Source organism: Copadichromis virginalis, linkage group LG1 (assembly GCF_057382275.1).
Source record: "Copadichromis virginalis isolate Kocher_CV1m ecotype Utaka linkage group LG1, C_Virginalis_male_GT1.1, whole genome shotgun sequence".
NCBI lineage: Eukaryota > Metazoa > Chordata > Actinopteri > Cichliformes > Cichlidae > Copadichromis > Copadichromis virginalis.
The window spans coordinates 9,974,886-9,996,394 of NC_140618.1; the positions used below are offsets into that span (position 1 = coordinate 9,974,886).

Here is a 21,509-nt window from a genome sequence, read left to right on the forward strand (position 1 = left end):
TAAAAATACGTTTGCAAATCATTTCTAGAATTTATTGTGCACCTTCTTCCTGGAGTTTCACAGCAGCTGGCAGGTTGTAAATCACATCACAGAAAGATGAAGAATTTCTTTTCAACTGCCTTCCTGTGCATGTCTGAACCATCATGTTCAGTTGTTGTATGGATTCAAAAACACAGTCAGGCATCTGGTGCTGTAAGGTTAAGGAATTGTTTTAATGTTATAAATTATGTGCAAATGCAATTAGATCCAGGTCTGTTCATAGCCCCGGCAAGGTACGATAAGATAAAACTTAATTATCCCCATAGGGACGATGGGTAAGATCATCATCATTTACTGATGCCTCCCTCCTCCGCTTCTTCTTCCTACACTTTAACTTTGCTCCTTCTTAGCTCTCTAACGCCTGTATGGTGTATCAACTGCATTTGAGCTCCTGTCATATTTGTATATGGCAGCCATGACACTTCTGCGGAGCTCAAACGGTGGTTTTAAAGCTCCCTGTCTGCATGGGCAGCTGAGGTCTGGAGGCATCCAAGCTGTTCAGTCTTTCACCTTCGCTCGCGGCCCCTCCCCCAGGTCAGCGGCCATACATTAGATCAAGCTAGGCCTCAAAGGGTCAAGCAACCAGTGCCAATCATTCCACAGTGCACGATACGCAGGAGGGCAAAAAAAACTATAAGCCTTTATAAAAAATATTATCTCTTTATCATTTGGTAGTCAGTATGTTTTCCCTGATATAGTATTTATCCCTTATTTGCAATAATGTCACGAGTTGAGATGCCAAATTTAATCTGCCTTCAAAATCTACTACTAGTAAAGAACTGTGTTAGAATTTTAATGTTATATGTGCAATTTCCTGAAAAATCTCCCATATAAAAATAGAACTGTTTTTACATGCTGTACAGGTATTTCTGTTTAATGTAAGCAGTTTAAATAATTCATAATGGCTATTTTATACTATTTCCCAATTTAATGTAAATTAGCAGTCATTTAAAAGTGTTCAATAAAAATAAAAATAGTAATAGTAATATTAAAATGGCAACAACAGTGTGACAGACATGTATACACCCTTTTCTTTTTTAACCCTGTTCTTTCCAAGCTCCTTACAATAATAACAACATGGTGTTTCTGACTGCTCTCTGTGTATCTATGCCTGCATATACTCCAGACTGCACTGTAAGGAAACTCTATGGCTCATTTGCCTCTGCTCCTGCACCCTGAGAATTGACTGTGTAAAAGAATCATCCTCAGCTTGAATCTATTATCACCTGATCCTGTACTGTTGCAAGTCTGCCAGGTCCACGGATAGAACAGTCTCACGTTTAACCCTTTCCTCTCTGCTGGATGGCATTCTCTTTCCCTGACTATTACCAAGAGTAAATGTTTTTCTTCACCCTCTCCAATGAGTAATTTTTGGTGTCGAACTTGTCTCTAACCTTTTCCTACCCCCTTTTGTTTGGCTTTTGTTTGGCAACAGCTGTTATCATGGATTTCTTTTTCTTTTTTTTTTTTGGTCAGCTGTGATTGCTTCGGGCAAAACAGGAGCAGATGGTGTTTTGCTATGCATGAATGGAGCGTTAGAGGAGTTGGACTGAATAGGCCAAGTTTTGAATGGTGTCTACACAGCACCTGCCTCTTGTAGCAGCAGGGACATCCTAGTGGCATGATCTGTCTTGGCTTTGCTGCCATCGTAAGGGATGAAAGAAAGAAACAGAGGGGGAACCTTGTTGGGTACCGTCCATATTTATTGATTTTCCTGCAAGTCGTGGCATAATGTGGTGTACAGTCAGTTTGAGTTAATTGGATGTGACACAGCATGCACGTGTAATCTATCACTCTAGTCTCCTGGTACACTTTATCAGTTTTGTTGCCATAGAAACATGTTGGCTCTGTAATAGCCTATATTAACAGGCTAAGTAAGTTGCAATAAAAGGCAATTTCAGAGTTGGGATCCTCTGCTGAACACAAAGCCTATAAAATACTGATGAAATAAATCGGAAAGTGGCAGCAGGGGGAGAGCGAGCTGGATTTTTATATTCTTAAACTAAACAAAGTCCAAATAAAAAGAAACTGCTATCATTTCCATGCAATGCAGGGACATCTGTCAACCTCTGGGGCATGATGATCTGTCACAATAAAAAAAAAGAAGCTTTTTCAAATCACTGACAGCTTGCTGAGCTTTTTTTTTTAGAGCAACTGTATAATTCAACTGAGGATAAATGCTCCAGATGCATTTGGTCTGCAAAACACTGACAATGCACAATAACAAACTGAGCTAACCATAATAATCTGAAACAAACCAGTCCCTAACTCATATTTTCACTGATGTTACTGTTATAAACAGTTTTTCTTTGGACTTTCGATGTTTATTCCATGACCTTTATTACGTTGACTGTAAGGTAGTAGTGGCTTTCTTATCTGCTTTCCATTTCTGCTTAAGCTACACTCAAATACATGGTGTTTAAACATTGTTTAAACATTAGATAACAGCAGATTGTGATCTGTTTCAATATTCTATTTATTATGATCACATACAGTTAATCATTTACTGTTGTGGGGAAAGAGGATTATTCATTACTAGCACCAAGTCACCAGAGTACAGACCAGTGATGTGCGTTTTTCTTTTGGTGCATGCTAACATGGAGGTATCAGATCTGTGACAGCGTAGCAGTGCACAAGCTGACAGAGGTCACAAGACTGGCAGATCAGACTTACCTTAACAGAATTCAACAAAAGCAGGGGATAAGCCTAATGGCTGAATCACTCGGTCTCCAAGGCAACATCATTGTGCTGAATTCCGTGGATGGAAAATGTGTGTACACATGCATGTTTCTTGTGCAAACGTGTTTGCGAAAGATCAGAAAGATGGAAAGGGAGCAAAAGAGTATAAATCTAAATATTTATGCATGGATCAAGTTTTCTGCAGCCTGATAAATTTATAATTGTTATATTTGTTATATTATATTTCCCCTAAAATTCATAAAAATAATATTTTAAAATTAAATCAAAGTGCTAAATTAACTGACTAAATCAGAAAGGTTGCAAAGGGTATCATAATATTTACACTAAGCCTATTGAATATTCTATTAACTTTGCTAAGAGTCTTTGTCTGTGGTGCTCCTTCAGTCTGGCAGGTCAAAAGTTCTCTAAACAAGCGTTACCATTGGTCAGGGATGTCAGCAGTCTGGCAGACTAACAGAGCAGCCAGCAGCCCCTTCCAAACAAAGTTCACTATTCATCTCAAAGGTCAATAGTTCTCTCTGTGAAGCTCATCAACGCAAGGTCAAGAATTCTTTAAATGTAGTCAGCCATTTCACTGGAGGTCTGATTCCTCCTAGTAAACAAAGCTTGACATTGGACTTGTAGAGGCAGATGTCTCTGCACTCTACTGGATCAGGTCTTATTAGGGAAAAAAAGGGTTGTTTTTCCTCCTTTTTCTTTAGGAGACAATGTTTAGGTTGCCGTATCATAGTGGCAGGTTCTGCATCTGCGACCAGACTGTGCGAGTGACTGCAGCGTGGGTCTTATGGTCAGATGGTCAGTGTCAGCAGGGCTTTTGTTAAGCTCATATTGTATCTGTGCAGTGAACGGGAAAATAACAAAAGAGCAAAATAAATCATTAAAATACAGAATCCCTTAGCTTCCACATCTGACTCCTTAGTCATCCTTGGCACTCTGCCCACCAACTGACCTCAGTGGGGAAGAAGGGGACAATTAGGTCACTTCATGACTGCATTACTCAAATGACATATTAATGTCATACTGCCCTTCATGCATTTCATCAGCCTTAGTTAATGATGAGGACAGGAAGAAAGAACTGCATAAGTTATTGACTGCTTCATTCTGTGATCATATCATATTGCACCGAGGAAACAAATGATCTTATGGATACAAGGCTGATGCATAAGGCAGGTGAATACATTTATTTATTCACCTATTCAGATGAAGCCAGCCTTCATGATCCGGGGATGTATAGCAGTGTATTATTCTTGTAAATTATGTGTGTGTGTATAATGGTGTTTTGAAAATATCTGTAACCTTTTTATTGCACAGTCCCATAACTCCAACCCTGGCTATGAGATATTTGTACACACAGTGACCGCAGTACTGAGGGGTTATGGAATAACAAGAAGCTCCATGCATTATTAATGGGCTCTGCTGTGAATCTGTTCAGAATAATAACAGCGATTTCCCAGAGCCTCATTACTGTGTGTTTTTAAAGCATGTGTTTGGTATCCATGGACACCCGCTCTCACATTCTCTTCTTCCCCCTGTATTGAGATTCAGGTCATGCACGGCACTTGCTGTTTTTAATTTTCATTTCATCATAAGCACTTTAAGACTGTTGCCAGTGCTTATTTGCAGTTTTCCTGCAGACCTCTTCACTCAGGCTTCTGACAGGACAGATGCTGCAATTAATCACGGCAGAGAAATGGGCATCACTTCCACACCGAGCTGAAGAACCAATCACCGCAGCAGCAGAGGCAGCAGAGGCAGGCCTCCGCTCCAAATTACAAATGCCTTCCTAAAACTAACTAATTGAAAACAAACCAAAATGTGAAAATTCTATCAAGCCGCTATCACAGAAGCGCAGGAGCGAATTCACTTTCCTAATTTGTAACTAACATTAACCCGTGTTTAAAATGTCTCAGCTGCCATTGGAAGAAATAAAGGCCCCTTCTCTGGGCCAGTGGATTCACAGCCTATTGTGAAGATATGATAATTATTGTTTGCCTGCCTTCCCTCCCCCGCTCACCATATTATTCAAGGGAGCACAGCAAACCCCTGGGGATGTCTTGGAAATGAAGTGATTTTAAAAGGGAGTAAGAAAGAGGCAGAATCCAGTGCACTGGTGTGTGAGAAGGGGACTGTTATTGAGACAAGTACCAGTTACATGCTGACCTCGTCCAGTATCAACACTGTTTTTACACACAGTAACAATGGACTTCCATTCAAATCACTGAGAAACAGCACACAGTATAATAAAGCCAACATGAATGCTCATATAACCTTGTAAAGTATTGTTCTCATAGATTTACTTCATAGAAAACATACAAATTTATCTTTTTATATCTGGTGAGCGCTATGAATATCTATAACTGCGGTTCTCTTCAATAACTAACAAGGAAATAAAGGAGTTACGAATAGAAATTATGATTAATATAAATTTTGAAAGAAAACAGTTCCTTCAAATAAATATTTGTGATTGAGAGTTTAATTTTCAACAGAGACACAAAGAAATATATAATACTTCATACAAAATTATGGCTACTATCATATTAGTGGTGGAATGTCTCTGGATTCGTCTTCATGGCTGAGCAAAAACTCCAACATTAATTTACTTTTTCTATCTTGAACAACCTTTTCAGAACTCCATACGGATATGCATCGACTCTATGGACAGTTTTCAAATGCAGTTGGTTTTTAAGCAAAATACAAACAAAATTAATTGCTGCTATTGTAACTCATAAAAAAGTATAAAAGAGCAGAAATGCACTATGTGATATAGCAATCCACAGGTCGTTTAACAATGTTTTAATTAAAGCCTCACATATTAAAACTTTACAACAGGTGATATGAAAAATGTACAACATTTTCTTGTTTCTTTTTTTCCCCCGGGACTTCTGTACAGCTGGCAAAAATACCTCCGATGCCTTTTCAGTTGGCTTTGGCAGTGCAACAAACTGGCTCTGCTAGTTTTCTTTTTTCCATTTTTTTTTTTAAACAATGACAGTATCAAGGAGCAGAGTAAAAATACATCAATCCCCAAACCATCTGCCTTGATCCAGAAATTTGTATTTACCATAAAATATCCCCTTTCTTACACAAAATAAAAACATAATTTAATTGTTAAACATCTGAAGTAAAAACAAATAGATTAAAGAAGACTTTTTTTGGGAGGGTGCCAGTTACACACTTTTCGGCAAATCATCTGGAGGGTAAATTACTGGATAAAGGAGGTCTCGTCTCTTCCCACTCTACGAAACATGTACAGCAGATTACAGCTAGAGTGATGATGGGATGAAATAAATGATTTATGGCAGTTTCTCTCTCTGTCTGTTCAGTCGTTCATCCACAAATCTGGATCCCAAGACACTGTCTGCATTTGTGAAATGTTTTACATTTGTGTTCCAACACCACTGGGCCTCCAACATCCGATGATCTGTAGAGTTACGTCTGCAAGAATGATGGGTGAAAGAGAAAGGTTGGACTAAAGAAAGTTTGCTATATACCGGCCAGTGTGGGAGCAAAGACGGATGGTTACTGGTTTCCAGCAAGGATCCTGTGAGTCATTCAGTCCAGGCAAGAGCTGATAAAAATCCTTTTGATGAAACGCATTCAGAGCGTCCTCACACTGCGCTGAACTGACAACTCTGGCCTCATAAATAAAGCTTTATTGTTAAATAAAACAATGAAAGATTTGCTTCTTTCAACATACTGTGTGTCCAGTCAGTTCAAATTGAAAACTGAAAGACCTCACAAACAAATAAACAATCACTGGGTGCTCGCCCTAAAAGGCTTCTGTCATAGCTTAGCCTATTTTATAGACAAAAACCCAGTTAACATATTAATCCCCTGTACACGCATGTGCATATCTGTCTATAACAATGGACAAGTTCTTTGTATAACATTCTAAATCTTACACACACTTCTTAAGTGCAACTTAGAAAAGCAACATGTTTGATGCTTTTTATTCTATTCCTGTTCTTTTAGATAGGACTTCCATTTGGCTCAGTAAATGCTGACCTGGGATAGGACCTGGGCATGGGCCTGAATTTGGGAAGGATGCGGTTGCTGCTGTGAGGCTGGCTGCGGGCTGCCAAGTGATGCAGAGCCTCCCACTGAATGGGGTGTACCAGGAGAGTGTTGAGGTGGAGAACACTGGGCCTGGTGCTGCTGCTGCTGCTGATGATGATGATGTTGCTGCTGTTGCTGTTGTTGCTGCTGCTGCTGTTGCTGCTGCTGCTGCTGGAGTTGTTGAATCTGCTGCTGATGCAGCTGATGCTGCATCTGCATGTGCTGCAGCTGCATCTGCTGCTGCTGTTGTTGCTGCTGTTGCTGCTGCATGTGGTGCTGCTGCAGCTGTTGCTGGAGATGATGTTGGAAATGCTGATGCTGCATCTGCTGCTGGATTTGCTGGTGATGCATCTGCTGCTGCTGCATCTGATGATGCTGGAGGTGCTGCTGCATCTGCTGCTGCTGTTGCTGCTGCTGGAGCTGCTGCATTGCATGCTGTTGCACCGGTTGCATGGGTGGGCTCATCTGAGAGACTGCTGTGGACTGGGCACCTGCCACCATGGACCCTCCAGCACCCATCTGGCCGAGCAGCTGCGGAGGCATCCCAGATGACATGTTCTGGTGGGAAACTGTAACAGAGGTCACGATTTGACTGCCCCCTAGTCTCATCTGCAGAGGCTTTGGGGCAATGGCCCGTGGCAGGGCTTGTTGGAGAGCCTGGGAAGCTGATGGCATGGAGGGGTGCTGGTTGAGGGGTGACGGCAGCACCAGGCCAGGGGACAGGCTTGTGGAGGCCAGGGTCTGCTGCACTGAGCGAATTGTCTGGGCTTCAGCTGATTCTGCTGCAGCCTGGATAAGTGAAAAACATAAAAACTTATTACGATTACAGATTTCACCCATTTAAAATCCCACTACCTCCCTTTAAATGACTAGCATATAGTATCTAGTAACTACTTCAGTCATTATAAGTCCTCTACAACTTCACAGTGCATAATATGACACAATGAACTCAATAATTCACATCACCTTTCGGATAAATTCACACATTTTAAAGGTGAAAAGAAGAAATGGTTTCTCACCTTGGAAACCAGGCTCGCACGGTATGCTGCTAGAGCTTTTAAATATTCTTTCTTGGCAGCTTCTGTTTTGCTTTTGTAAACCTGTGATGACACAAAAATGTGTGTGAACAGAAAATTACAGCTTTTAAAATGGCAAATAATAATAATTTAAGGTAGACTGCATACTACTTTAGAGTGGCGCTAAACTCTGTAGTACCTGCTTCTGTTCCTCTCCAAGACCATCCCACATAGATGCCACAATCTTTGACACTTCTCCAAAGGTGGCATTAGGATTCTGACCCTTGATAGCAGCCTGAGTGTCTCTAAAGAAAAGGGCATAAGCTGACACCGGCTTCTGGGGCTCATTGGGATCCTTCTTCTTCTTCTTTTTCGGGGTCTTAGATTTCTTTGTGGGATCAATGGGGGCTGGTCGTTTCTCCCCAATGACCTGAAATGATGGCAGAGTTGACATAAGGACAATAACAAAATTGCTCTTTAACAGAGTCTACTTTTTACTGCTACCTTTTAATACAGTAATCCAAATCATTAAAAGTTTGCTCACCCTGTTGGCTTCATCCTGCTCATCCTCATTGATGGAGCTGGAGGGTGAGGGTGTTGCAGACTTGCTGGCAGGAGGTGAGGGGGAAGTGTGGGTGATGTTGGGTCCTGCCATGTTTAAGGTTAGCTGTGTGTTGAGCTGGGATTGGTTGATGGTGGTCAGCTGATTTCGTGACATCATACCATTGGGGCTGTTCATGCTGATGATGGACTTCATCACCATGGCTGGGTTGGATGGATATTGACGTAGATGACCCGGGCCAATGTTCTGCAAACAAATTCACATAATGGCAAACACCACTGGTTAAAATAATTCAATAAAACTGTACTTTTTAAAAATTCATGTTTTTGTTGACTGAGGCCTTTTCTGTTTTTTTTTTTTCCCTGTACAGACTTCATGCTGCACCTAATTTATTTCTGCTATCCAGCTTGAATAGCTGTACTCGCTGTGACACCATGCTGCCCAAAGCTTGAGAACCTGTATTCCTTTACCACAGCAGAAATGGGGTCATTGGATTCTGTGGGTTGTTATGTAGCAGATTACATGTCATGATGTCCTGGGTCTTAAATGTCTCTGTTACAAGACATGATAAATTATCTCAACACCCAAGGCGCCATCTTTATACGTCAGTAATAGATGACTACACAGCTTGGTTGATTCATTTCAAAACTCTATTGTATGGAAATCTGTGACACAGCTTTAGACTGCCCAGTCCCTGTAGGGGAACAGTGGACTTCAAATGCCACAGTAATATTACATGTGTGTGTGTGTGTGTGTGTCAGTTTGTATGCACTACTTTATTTAAGGTTATACAACTCCGAAGTAGGCACCTTTCAAAGATCATGCTTCACTGTTAAAGAGTGGGAAAAAAAATACTTGTACAGATCAACTCCATAAATCAGCCAGTTGAAGGAATGAAGCTTAAGAGGTTTGGACAGGTCCCATCCATTCTGCCATCCAGGGTATAATGTAATAACATTTTCTCTTTCACCTTTTCCTAGTAAAACATTCAGTTCTTGAAAGAGTCTTAAAGAAGGTACAGGCGAAGTGTTTGCATTGATTGTGGTGAGGAGGAAATTACGAAGCCTGCCAGCTCTCCAGAGGGAAGACTGATCAGACAGCCAACAGAGCTGACATGGAACAGAGAGGGGATGTGAACACAACAGAAAAGGTGATTTGTTCTCCCTGGGTACATCCATCTGGTATTCAGCAGCACAAACTCAATCTCTCCCAACATCAACACATCATAAACCCACGCACCTGGCTTTATTGAAAGAACCTTATGAATGCCCGTCTTCGAAAACAATATTGTAACACCATTCCAGACAGAAACATATTGGATCTACAATCCATTTCTTTCTCATATGCCATGTCTACTGCTTATCATAAATACAATCTATGAAATGAAAATGGATTTATATTTACATGAAAGAGCGGGTTTCAACAAAGAGATGAGGAAAAGTTGGGGAAAAAAATTTAAAAACATATTGTTATTGTTCTTCAAATATGGAAATCCTCACAAATAAAAGCCTGCAACCAAATGACTGTGATTTACATATCAGCAACCCACTATGTTCCAAGTGCTATTGTCATCTTCATTACTGGGAACACGATGGCTCACCGTTTGCTCTTTGCTCGCTACGAACATCAAAGATGCACACACTGAGCTCATTAGTCGTGGCCATCTGTATAATAACACTTTTGCCCAATCCTTATGGTGCAGTTTTGACTTAGAGCAGTGGCTCATTTTGCTGTTTGGGATGTGGTGAATCCTTTGAAATGGCTTCAAATTAAATATAGTGCATTAAAGAAACAAAGAAAAAAAATGTTTTAGTGATCACCTTTAGACACATCATTATATCACATTCAACACCCTGCTAAATATCTGGTTTTACAACATATTTCTACAATAACCAGAGTACCAGCAATTTAGCACCTCACTCTACAAAAAAGCAACGGCAGTTGCGTCACTGAAATGCCAGCATTAGAACATCTGATTTGAATAAAAACATAACAGCTAATAAGTTAGTTGAAGAAATCATCTTAAGTAACAGTTGTCTTGATTGCGAATATGAATCTGATACTAGGGAGGTTTATTTATGTCCCTCTGGCTCCTCATTTGCATTTTGATTGCAGCATTGTCTGGAGTCACAGCAGACATCCAACCAGATAGTTTGATAGTCATCGTAAATCTGCAAATAATTCTTTATCTTGGGTACACAGTGGCCAGATGTGCCCTCCTCAATCAGATTTGTGCGTTTCTAGGTGTGCTCCTATCTGTGTGTTTGCACATCAAACACTAACAAGCTGAAATGTACTCTCTAATCAATAAAAGGTTTTTTGAATGTAAATTCAGTTTGTGCGATACCCCATTGTGTTGCTTTAAAATTGCAAAGCTGAAATGACTAACAACAAAATAATGATTTTTAGAATATTTCTTCTTTTTTTGCAGCATAGATTGTTTTGTTTTGTACATTATCACCAACTTTAACCACTCTGAACACAGCAGCAGCATAAAGTGTTCTGAAAGCTAGCACATGAGTGTAAAAAAATGTTTATTAAATTCATTTATTTATTTTTTGACAATGCATGAAACCCTTTCCACAATAAACGCAGGTCAATAAAACCAGCAGCGGAGCTGAAAAAACAACATTATGCATTCACCAAGTGATAGAAATCTCAACACCGATGTCAATGAAAACAGACTCTAGTCTGTTCTTAAAGATATTGAAAATCAGAATTTGGGAAGAATTTATGAACAGTGGCACCAAGCTGTAACAGGCTGAAAAGAATGTTAACAAGTTCAATTTCCATTCAATCAATGCCAGAGCTCTTGGAAATGTTCCGTGGCAGGAGAGGAGTAAAATCATCTATATGTTAATTATAAGGATGAATCCCCCAGTAACTTTCGCCAGCATGAAAGGTCAGTCCTATTAAAGATAGTTTATCAGTGCTCTGCACATATTCCTTTACTCTGCTTCTAAACGGGAACATCATTTTATTTTTTTTTCCCTTCCATTTTCTGCAACCTGCTGAAGTCTGTGCTTAAGCCAAATGAGAAAAATGGAATTTTGAATGCCGGTAAAGGCTATAATAGCACGAAGATAAATTGTTTTTCTTTCCTCTGCCCTGTCTCAGTCAAACACACTTCGCTCTCTTTCCCTCTCTGTGGTGTGCAAACTCACTCCATCCATCTCGCCAACCTCTAACCCCCACTTAAAAACAAATCTCTCTCCTTCTCTCCTCCCCCTTCAAACTGCAAGGCCAGCAGGTCCCCTCCCCCCTTTGTCTGGTGCAGCCACTGACCCATACCCCTTTCCACCATTTCTCCTAGTGCATTATGGGTATTTAAAACTTGTCCAACATGACATCATTTCAGTTTGTGAGCTGCCTGAGAAAAGTAAATTACAGAATCAATCATGCAGAAGGTCAAGCTGAGACTTCATTACAAGTATTGCATGCCTGCATGAATATCTTTCATTTCTGACTGACCCAATATGTCACAATAGCTGTCTGTCGGGAGAGGAAAGAAAAAAGAAGAAGAAGAAGAAAAAAAATCTCTTAAATTGATGTACAACTCATGTCAGTGCTTCTTGGCTTGGAAAGGAGATAAGAGGACCGTGTAGAAAAACATGCTTTCTGCAACACTGCTCACATTTTCCATTTGATTCAGGATATAGTGGTTTTTGACCAGTCAGAATTGTGGGTATTATACTCACTCACAATCTACACAGTATCGTGGCATATCAAATCATGTGAACGGCAAACTACAAATGGCTTTTTCAGACTTACTTTTATCTTGCATGATGGATGCCGTTCAAACGCTACCATCGCTTATTAGCATATCTTTGCGGCTGCAAAGCTAATGACATGTGAAACAGCTAGTTGGTAATGAAAAATATATAATGCATTACCACATAGTGGTAAATGTAATAAGACAGCAGGGCTCATATCTTCTAAATATTGATTTTAACATCTAATACAACCGGTTGACTAGTGTAGGTATCAAATCCAATCAGAGAGGACACAGAGCCCATTTCACTACATGCTTACACGTGTCAAGAAAACCCTCAAATGTGGTGAAGGCACCAGGTGTTTTTTGAAATAGAACCCAGAGACCCTTGCTGTGCAGCAGGGAGAAAATCGAGAAGAAATTGTGAATAAAGCAATACTGGCAGCTCTAACTCCAGTACTATTTGGCACTATTGAGACTCAATCACAAATCAGGAGGACACATGCTGGGAGACAAAAATGAGAGTCAGAAGCTTGTTAGGAGAGCAGATTAAATAAATAATGACTTCAGATTCAGGGCTTGCCAGGCACATTGCAGCTGAGAAAATGTATTTCTCTTTGTGGAAGCCCAGCATCTGTGGCCAATTTGCAAGACATACGCTGAACATTAAGGGGAGAGGAATTAGCAGAACACTTGGCAATGCAATGACATGGAAGAAGCTTTTTGAAAATAGCCCAGGTATATTTGCTGGTTGGGTTTCTCATTAAGTTCTGATAAGAGACAGGCTTTCACACAGGCTAAGTATTCTACATGAGTAAGCTAGCACAGAGGAAGGAAACCAAGACAAGAGTTTGGGAAATATGAGCATGGTGGCTTGATGAAAAATGTAATTGCAATAGTGCACGGTTTATTTGTTTGCCCCTGAAGCCATAACAAATAACACAGAATGTAATCATGTATATAAGGTTGTCATTCCTTTATCAGTGTGCTGACAAAATGACAAAATACCCCTGTTAGGGCCTTCGTAAATCATTGTCTCTATATATGGAATACAGTGAAAACAGTGCTGTTACTTATCTCATTTAGTTGCATTCTCTTCTCAAAGCAAAGATAAAACCACAGATGAATAGAATTTCTAAAGGCATTGTCACAAGACTTTTGGGGATCAATCCCATTTACAGGAAAAATGAGGGGCCACCACAAGTCTTCCTGCGGTACAATGTGCGATGACTGATAACGAGTGAGTAGTGTGCCGACGACAATGCCACGAGGCAAAGAGTAAAAACCCACATTCTCCCCTCAGTTTTTAATAGAGTCTCTGCACAATCAGAGACATGAGCCATGCAAATGGTGTTAAAGAGGAATAATGTTTGAGAATCAAATCTAATCCTCCAGCAAGTCATGAGAACAGTCAGGAATGTAATTGTGTCAAGGTTCCGTTTCTTCCAGATGCAGAAAGCTTAACTGACCATGAAATGAAAATTCTTTAGGCAAAAAGCCTTCAGGGGCTCACTTACTGTATGCAGCAGAGATATTTTAAAAGCTGCAATTATTTCACATGCCAGAAGCATGGGAGCAGGAAAAAGAGCTGTAAAAATGTTACAGTTCTTTCCCATATGGAATGTAAATAAATATACCTAATATCACTGTGATTCAACAAATGTGTTAGGGAGAAATGGGGACAGAGGGTCTAAAACACATTACATTTATTCACACACACTTCTAATAATAATAATGGCGCCTCATCTCAATGCAATCTGATTTGTGACTCACAAAGCAAATGCACCATCAATACCATCATCTTTTTGCTGATGCCTTTGTCCTTTCAATTCTTCTCTCCTAAATGAATCTTCCATTTTTGTAATGGCTCTGTAAGACAACTAGGCAGCCAGTGACATTTCCATTTTTCCTCCTCAGTGCTTCCATGATTGTGGCATTTGAAAATGCCTGTCCAACCTCCGACAACGATCTCACAATCTGTAGCACACAACAGTATCAACATAAAGAAAGTGATTATTTCACTCTACAGTTCTATGTTTAATCAAGTGCAATAATATTAACCAATTAAAATTATACGTGTCAACATTTTACTAGTGGGATAATTCTCCCCAGTCCTAAACTCTAAAAATAGCATGTGTCGTTACTGAAGACCTCATGTGACACTTTGCTGAAGCGCAGATCAGCATTTACAGCAGGAAAAAAAGGTTTCAGGAGGTAACATGAATTAAATATGAGCATGTGAAACTGTGGCACGTTTGGGTCCCATTTTCACCGTCCTCCTGGGGATGAATGAGCATTGTACTCTAACACCTGTGATCTATTCACATCTGTTCACCTCATATAGAGAGGGATCATTCACATTCCTGTTTTGTTTTTTTGCTGTTTTTTTTAACAGATAAAAAATGCTCACAGTAAGTAACATAATATCATGACATTTACTCAATGTGATCATATACCTCCTGTGTTGTAAACAAGGCCAGATGCTGTGCCAGATGCACCGACAATAGGAGGCATGCAAAACTCTGAAGGTGACATTACGGTATGGTTCAGTAAAAGGGCCTTCTTATAAAGGTGGATTAGTGCAGCTCTCCAAATTCTGTCTTAAAGTCTTTCAGTTTGGATACATCATCAAAAAATAAATCTGGAGAGTAGGACACTTGCTGGAGAAGCACTGGTGCAAGATTTCTTATTCTAGATAAATGAGAGCAAGATAATGGTTTTTTTTCTTCACTTAGTTGTGAGATGGCAGTGCTCACCACAGACTGGCCGTTGTTGACAGACACCCCTTCTTGGTCCATCATGTTGCGTGAGATGGTAATCGAGGGCAGATCCAGACTCTGTGGGGGAAACTGGGGGATTAAGGGACCCCTGTGTGGAGGTGGGGGCTCAGGCATTGCTGGGAATGGCGAGTCCACTTCTGACAGACCCAGACCGGACTCCGTCTCAGGTGGAGGTGTAATGGGAGGAATCTCAAACTCCTCATCTCCCAAGCTGGGTGTATGAAAAGTCTGCAAGAAAGAGGAACAAAGAAGAAAATTATGAAATCCACCAACACAAAAGAGGCAGGAAGCATTTGTTGAGGTGGGCCTTATCTAACAGGCTGGAAGGAAACCTTCAGGGATTAAATCAGATGACTTTGTTTAAGAGATGGAGTGTTTTAGTGGAGTGGTAACACACTTTTCTGTAAGTGCACTAAGATGTAACATTTCCTAAACCTATTAAAGTCCACTTTAAGGAAAAAGAAGGAAGAAGGCGAGTGTGGAGAAAGACGTCAAAAGCAAAAATATCAAGCAGCAATCATGGGAGAGAGAGGATACATGATAAAAGCCCTTAATCTTGGGGATGTTGGGTTGAAGTGCAGTGAAAATACACGTCACAGGGAGATGGGTTTAAAGAACATTTTCAAAGATTATAACGCTTGGCCAGAAGTGTTTCTTTTTGTTCCCCTTGCCTGCACCCTTAAATCTGCTCATCAAACAGCCTAATCCTTCTGCCTTTCGAATTAAAGCTTTTGGTCACACTTAATTTGCTTATGTGCCTTCTTGGAGATGGAACTGTTCACCTACTTGGGTCTTGTTTTCATCTATGCATTGCATTAAGCTACTCTCTGCAAAGCCAAAATATTCATACCCTCACAATGACCACACTGTTGGTTACTTGGAAGCACAGCAAGCCTAGCACCTAAGATAGCAGGCCCTGCATTTATGTGAACCTGCAACCTCTTTAAAGCACAGTTCACTTACTGAAAGTAACATGGTTTAAAATGCTCACACTGAGTAAAACAAAACTCATGTTAAACTCCAAGAATTCTTGGAAATGTTAGGGTATGTGGACAAAGAGAAGCTACCGGTAGTTCTGCATCAAGAATCTGCTTGAGGTTGATCACAAACACCACTTTCTTGGCCCTGCGTCACTTTTATAGCAGCGGTTGCTTGTTAAGCCTCCTCCCAAATCCTCATCTAGTTTCTGAAATTTCTCAGACAATCATGGCATGAAAATAATTGGCAAAAAAACAGAAGGAAGCAGGCACTTATGCCAATTCGAACAGCCACAGATGAGTTTCCCCCATGCCGATTCACCTTTTCACACACCTGCCTGTAATTCTCAGAGGGATTGAGAGTCCTAGAGATGTTCATGCATTGCTTTTTGAGATAAGCTCCTTTGAAAAGGGTCCCGTTTTTCCCCTTACTCTTACCACTTACTCACATGTAAAGCATCATTCAACACCCTGTAGTTCTGGCATGGTGTAAAAACAGGAATGGGGACCTTAACCTCAGCAGAGGTGAAGATGTGTTATCTAAAACACCTATAAACCTGATATTAACAACCCTGTCTTCCTCTGCTCTGCCTCTGGTAGGTAGGGGATAGAATAACAGAATAGAGACAAGGGAGGGAATATGCCAACACAGACCTTGATTAGGGAGTATTAATGTTCCCCTTGCTTGCTTTAGCACACAGACACTTGAAACTAATTCATTGCCTACTCAGGGCAGCTGTCTTGACAAGCACTGATGAATTCCAGTGGCGGGAGAAGCTAATAGAGTTTTTATTCTCCCATTTTCTTTCTCTCTTCCTGCTCCCTACCACTGCTTCACTTTTCAGTGCTTGTTTCATAGCTAGAGAATCCGTTCTCCTTTCGGAAGGAGCTAAGGTCATATTCAAGGCTCTGGCTCTCAAAGTGTGAAATAAATCACAAGCACCTTAGGAACATTTACTAACAGTCCACTGCTGTCATATTATGCTCCAGTCCACTCAAAAAACCACTGAAAGTTAGTTCACAATAATGCCTGTTCAGCAGCATGTGAATGAAAACCCAGTGTACGTTTATAAGGTTAATAAAACAAAACTGTCATGAGTCATGGACAAAATGTTCCAGTAGCACATGGAAAAGATCAGAGATCGTCTATCATCACAGCCGTCATTCAACTTTTTCAACTTCCCCCGTGGAGCAGGGTCAATCCCCATACCAGCCTTCAGATCTATTGCCCCAGTCTCATCTGGATCACATCATGCAACAATCTGAAGACATTGGCACTCTATCATAATCTCTCTAACAGGAGAGTTTCATCCTGTCTTGTCCACTACAGCCAGATACACTGCTTAGGCTGTGATTCTATGGCCACATTCATCCACGTAAGCCCTGCGGGGATGTTTTTGAGGGGGGGGGAAAAAAAAACAAAAAAAAACAAAACATCACTAGCATTTTTTTGCTCTACTCGACTATGAATACTATTTGCTGATCTAAGTAGGTTTCCTGTGGCGTTACTCCGTGTAAGGTAAATCAGGGCAGAACTATATAGGGCACTGGCTCCTATATTCTGGTGCATTGTGGCCTGAATTACAAAGCCAACCTAGAGATTTGAGACAAATGTCAAAGAGGAAGGTTGGCTGAGGTCAGCTACACTTTTGTAAGGGAGCAGTACAAGCATGACTGTGACCTTTAAGTGAAACACAGACATGTACTTGGTGGAAAGGAATGCTGGTGTTTAGTATCTGCTAAACAGCATGGAAGTGGAGGATAGCGAAAGCAAAAATCACAGTGGATGTGGGAAGATGGAGCAAGATCAGTATCACAGTCTGCGCCTGTATGCTTTGCCTCACTCTGTTAATGATGATACAAATTAACATCAACACCAGGGGCACTGATAATGGAGACATGGAGTTTTTGCCTCATATAGGGGGGAGGTTATGGAAGATGTCAGCTGTCTGTGTAGAAAAGGCCCTCTCCCTAGGGAAGAGGTGCCAGATTTTACTGGATCCCACAGAGTGTTACAGTGTTGCGCACTGTCTGGTGTCATTTCACATAAAGCCAGTTTAATTCTTCACCAGGAGCAGCTTAGGGGGCTCTGATCGGAGATTAAGAGATGCACAATCCACTTTCTTCGCATCACCAGCCTGATTATCCATTTAAATTGTTCTGAAAGGCTCAGCAGAGCCAAGTGCCAAGCCAGATGCTGGCTTGGGAAGTGCAGGCATGTACATGTTAAGGGGTGGGCAAAGCAGAACACAACAGACAGAAAGAGAGAAGGATTGTGTGTGTGTGTGTGTGTGTGTGTGTGTGTGTGTGTGTTTCCATTGGCAGACACATGGTTCAGTGGTCTGAGGACAGACAAGGGCTTGTAACAGAGAGGCCTGATGTACCCAGCATGAGCATCCTAAGCAGGTGTGTGGGAAATCCCCCAGTTCTTAGAACCCATTGGAGGTGGATCAGCCCAAATTGTACCAAGAGAAATTCTCAACAGTTGTTATATTGTGCTGGGTCAATTTTCAGTGTAGGATCTATGTGATTTTAGATAATCAATCAATCACAGGAAAATTTACAAAAATGTCAAGCTTAACTCAAAGTCTTGTTGAACAGCATCCTAAATGCTTGCACTGACAATGCAAATGATTTAAATATCCCTTTTGCCATTTTTACTTGTGTCATAGTAAAAACACAAGTAAAAATGGTGCCATAGATAAACTTGTTTCATAGATAAACTTCAAAAAGTTAAGAGAAATGACAAATGTAACTTCAGTTTGTTAACTCGAATTATGTTTCATTTCGTTGCACTTGACTTTAACAAAAATGTTTAGCTTATGTTGCTACAAGAGGAGCTCTGAGCAGAGCAAAAAGTAGAATGATACTAGAAAGTTGTGCATATCTAGGAACTATGACTTGATTCTCTTCGCATGTGTTTTTTATAGTTAGTTTATTTTTGTCTAAATTACTTTGTCTAGTAAAGATATTCCATAGTTTAGGCAGAACCTGCTTGAACATCTTTTCTGAAATATGTGGAACTGAATGTTTCAGCATCAGTCCCCTTAGTTTCACAATAAATATATGTACCAAATCTCTTGGCAGCCCATGCTTTCCTTTTCATTTTCAAGATGTCACTGAAAGCCAAAAATGTCAACCTTATTATGGTGCTCAAGGACAAGTTATCCCCAAGAGTCCTGTTGCTAGCATGCAGTGGAAAAGAATGAAAGCACAAGACTTTAGTGCAAACACAAAATGTTGTCATAAACAGTATAACATTGGTTTATAGAGAATGTATGAACTACAGAAATATAAAAGGGATGTGACTGGGATGGGAATCACTGAATTTTCCCTTCCAGTGGATTATCCCTGCGGTGCCTTGGAGCTCTTTCAATATCAGAACAAGAGGAAGAAAAAGCTTTTCAGGCAATATTTCCAGTCGTTCAATAAATGTAGTAATGCAATTCACAGATGTAATAACCAAGAGTTGTTAAAGGCAGCAGCATGCAATTACTGCATATAATAGGCCTCAGAATCAATAGAGGCTGGACTGAGGATCCAGTTTCAAATATCTAGACAGGCAGAGTGCAGCTACTCAAATGACAACATCAACCATGGCACCCCTAATCGGCACTATTTCAAATTTGGATCATTTGTAGTCCATTTCTACATATTTATAGTTCATTACATGATGCTAATTTGATTGGGAAAGTAAAGTGATACATCTGAGTGGAACACAATCTCAGTGTACAGTATCCTTTTCACTTAGGAAAGCAGTCAACCTTTCTCTCCTAGGATGTATGCTTTACCAGGCACACCAAGGTCATCTTATCTCATTCTCTAAGTGCATAAGGTAAATGATACAACAGCCATCCAAACAGCAATGCGAGTCTGTCGCTCTGAAGCAGAAGCAATCTCACACACTGTGTGCAGTTTTAAATATACAGTATCCACTGTGTAAATAAAGAGTAGCTGGATGTAAACAGGTTTGCATTTTTTGCTTTAAGTCATTTGTGGTAAAGCAAAACATCTGTATATATAGGAACTTTGAAGCAAGGAATAACCCATGCTTATTCTTACACATGAAAGAGTAGGCAAAGTATCCCTATGGCTCGATTTGAAAACAATAACTAACCAAACGTGGGGGCATAAATTTAACTTTGCCATGTTTATCATGGAGCCTTCATAAAGGAGACTTCCTTTCTTCTCCTGTAGCCACAACACAAACCAGACACAATCGGTACATTTAACCAGTGCTATTGTACATATGGTGTGAAACCTCGCAACTCAAAGTGGAAATCACTTTAATCTCACTTTAGCTCAGATTGCAACAAACAATACTTTGGACACTCCAAATCTTGACAAGAAAACCCTATGCTTAAGGCTTCTTCTTGCTCTTTCTTTCCTTCAAAGCACAATACCATCTGTGCCCTAACACTGGAAACAGTTGTTCCTTTTGATAAAATGCAAATGAGCTGGGCTGTTTTTATTAAGGAGTGCACCCCCAGCCCATTCCCCCCGCTTTCACTTACTGCCACAGTGGGCCCTCACAGCTGGGGGCTGAACGCTCTCCAAGCAGCCTGTGTCGGCATGGTCCCTGCTGCAGTGGGCCTCAGCAGCCCGTGGATACAGAGGATGCGCCCACTCAGCGTAAATGTGGGGGAAAATTAGACTTCTTCCATAATACTCTGCGGCTTTGTGAAGCAGCCACTTTATGAACATGAGGTCATGCGCTCCAGACACTTCTGTGTAGCTGCCCGAGTTTGAATGTCACAGTTGCATCCCTGCTGCCCAACTGACATGAATGAAAACAATACGGTTAACAATGACATCTATTTCAGTATTTTGGAGCTACTATGTAATGATGCTTTGCTTTGGGTTTTGAAGCCAGATCAATCTCCCCTGCTAAACTGGATGAGATTAGACAGTTTGAACCACAGAGGATGATGGGTATTTTTGGTGCACTTGTCTCTAATGACAGGGCAGCCGAGTGGGTGGAGGGGGAATAAAATGGATAAATTTAGCACACTGTTAGGACTGCTATGGCTCACAGAGTCCGTTATATACCTCCAGAAGAACAACTGCTCCCTTATTCTTTTCAATGCGACAGTATAGTACACAGTTTTTGCAGCAGCTCCTCAGCCAAAGATTGCTGGTGACATTTCACTTTCTGTAAGTGCCAGGAGATAGCACAGCTCAAAGAGTGACACAGCTATGGAGTTTGTTTATGCTTCTTTATTACATCTTTGAAAAGAGAAGGAAAACAGGTGTTTTTATCCTCAGCTTTCTGAGATATCACTTCATCTTACAAAGCATAGTTGAAGCAGTCACATCACATTAGCGTCCGCTCTCACAAGTTACAACCAAGCCTGAAGAGGTTTTAAGGAGAGGAGGAACAAATTGGATGGTAAAAATTTATTTCCTGATTGAGATGGCAAAACAGTCATTTATTTCCAGGAATATTTCCTATCAGATATGCAGCTTATTCTGACAGTTATTCATGGCACTTCTACCGCATCCCATTATTTTCAAAGAATTATTCAAACGCCAAAACCAGAGACTGCTTTATTCCATAACATGTATAAAAAGGTGTAAATTATCATTTTATTTAGTCATGTTTAAAAAAAAAAAAAAAAAAAAGACAAACAAAGACTCATTTTCACACCCAAATTTGTTTACATTCAT

The 21,509-nt window shown here is 40.5% G+C and overlaps 1 protein-coding gene across 1 annotated transcript in view; it reads right to left on the reverse strand.

Moving 5' to 3' along the window:
• Window positions 1–5,194: 5,194 nt before the first annotated feature.
• The window catches only part of tox3 (TOX high mobility group box family member 3), a 37,411-nt gene continuing 21,096 nt past the window's right edge, over window positions 5,195–21,509 (reverse strand). Inside the window, exons 3-7 of the mRNA XM_085449186.1 lie at window positions 14,842–15,093; window positions 8,356–8,619; window positions 8,011–8,241; window positions 7,815–7,895; window positions 5,195–7,584 (exon numbers count right to left, since the gene is read on the reverse strand). Coding sequence (XP_085305312.1) covers window positions 6,730–7,584; window positions 7,815–7,895; window positions 8,011–8,241; window positions 8,356–8,619; window positions 14,842–15,093 — 1,683 coding nt within the window. The 3' untranslated portion in view covers window positions 5,195–6,729. The remainder of the gene's footprint in view (window positions 7,585–7,814; window positions 7,896–8,010; window positions 8,242–8,355; window positions 8,620–14,841; window positions 15,094–21,509) is intronic.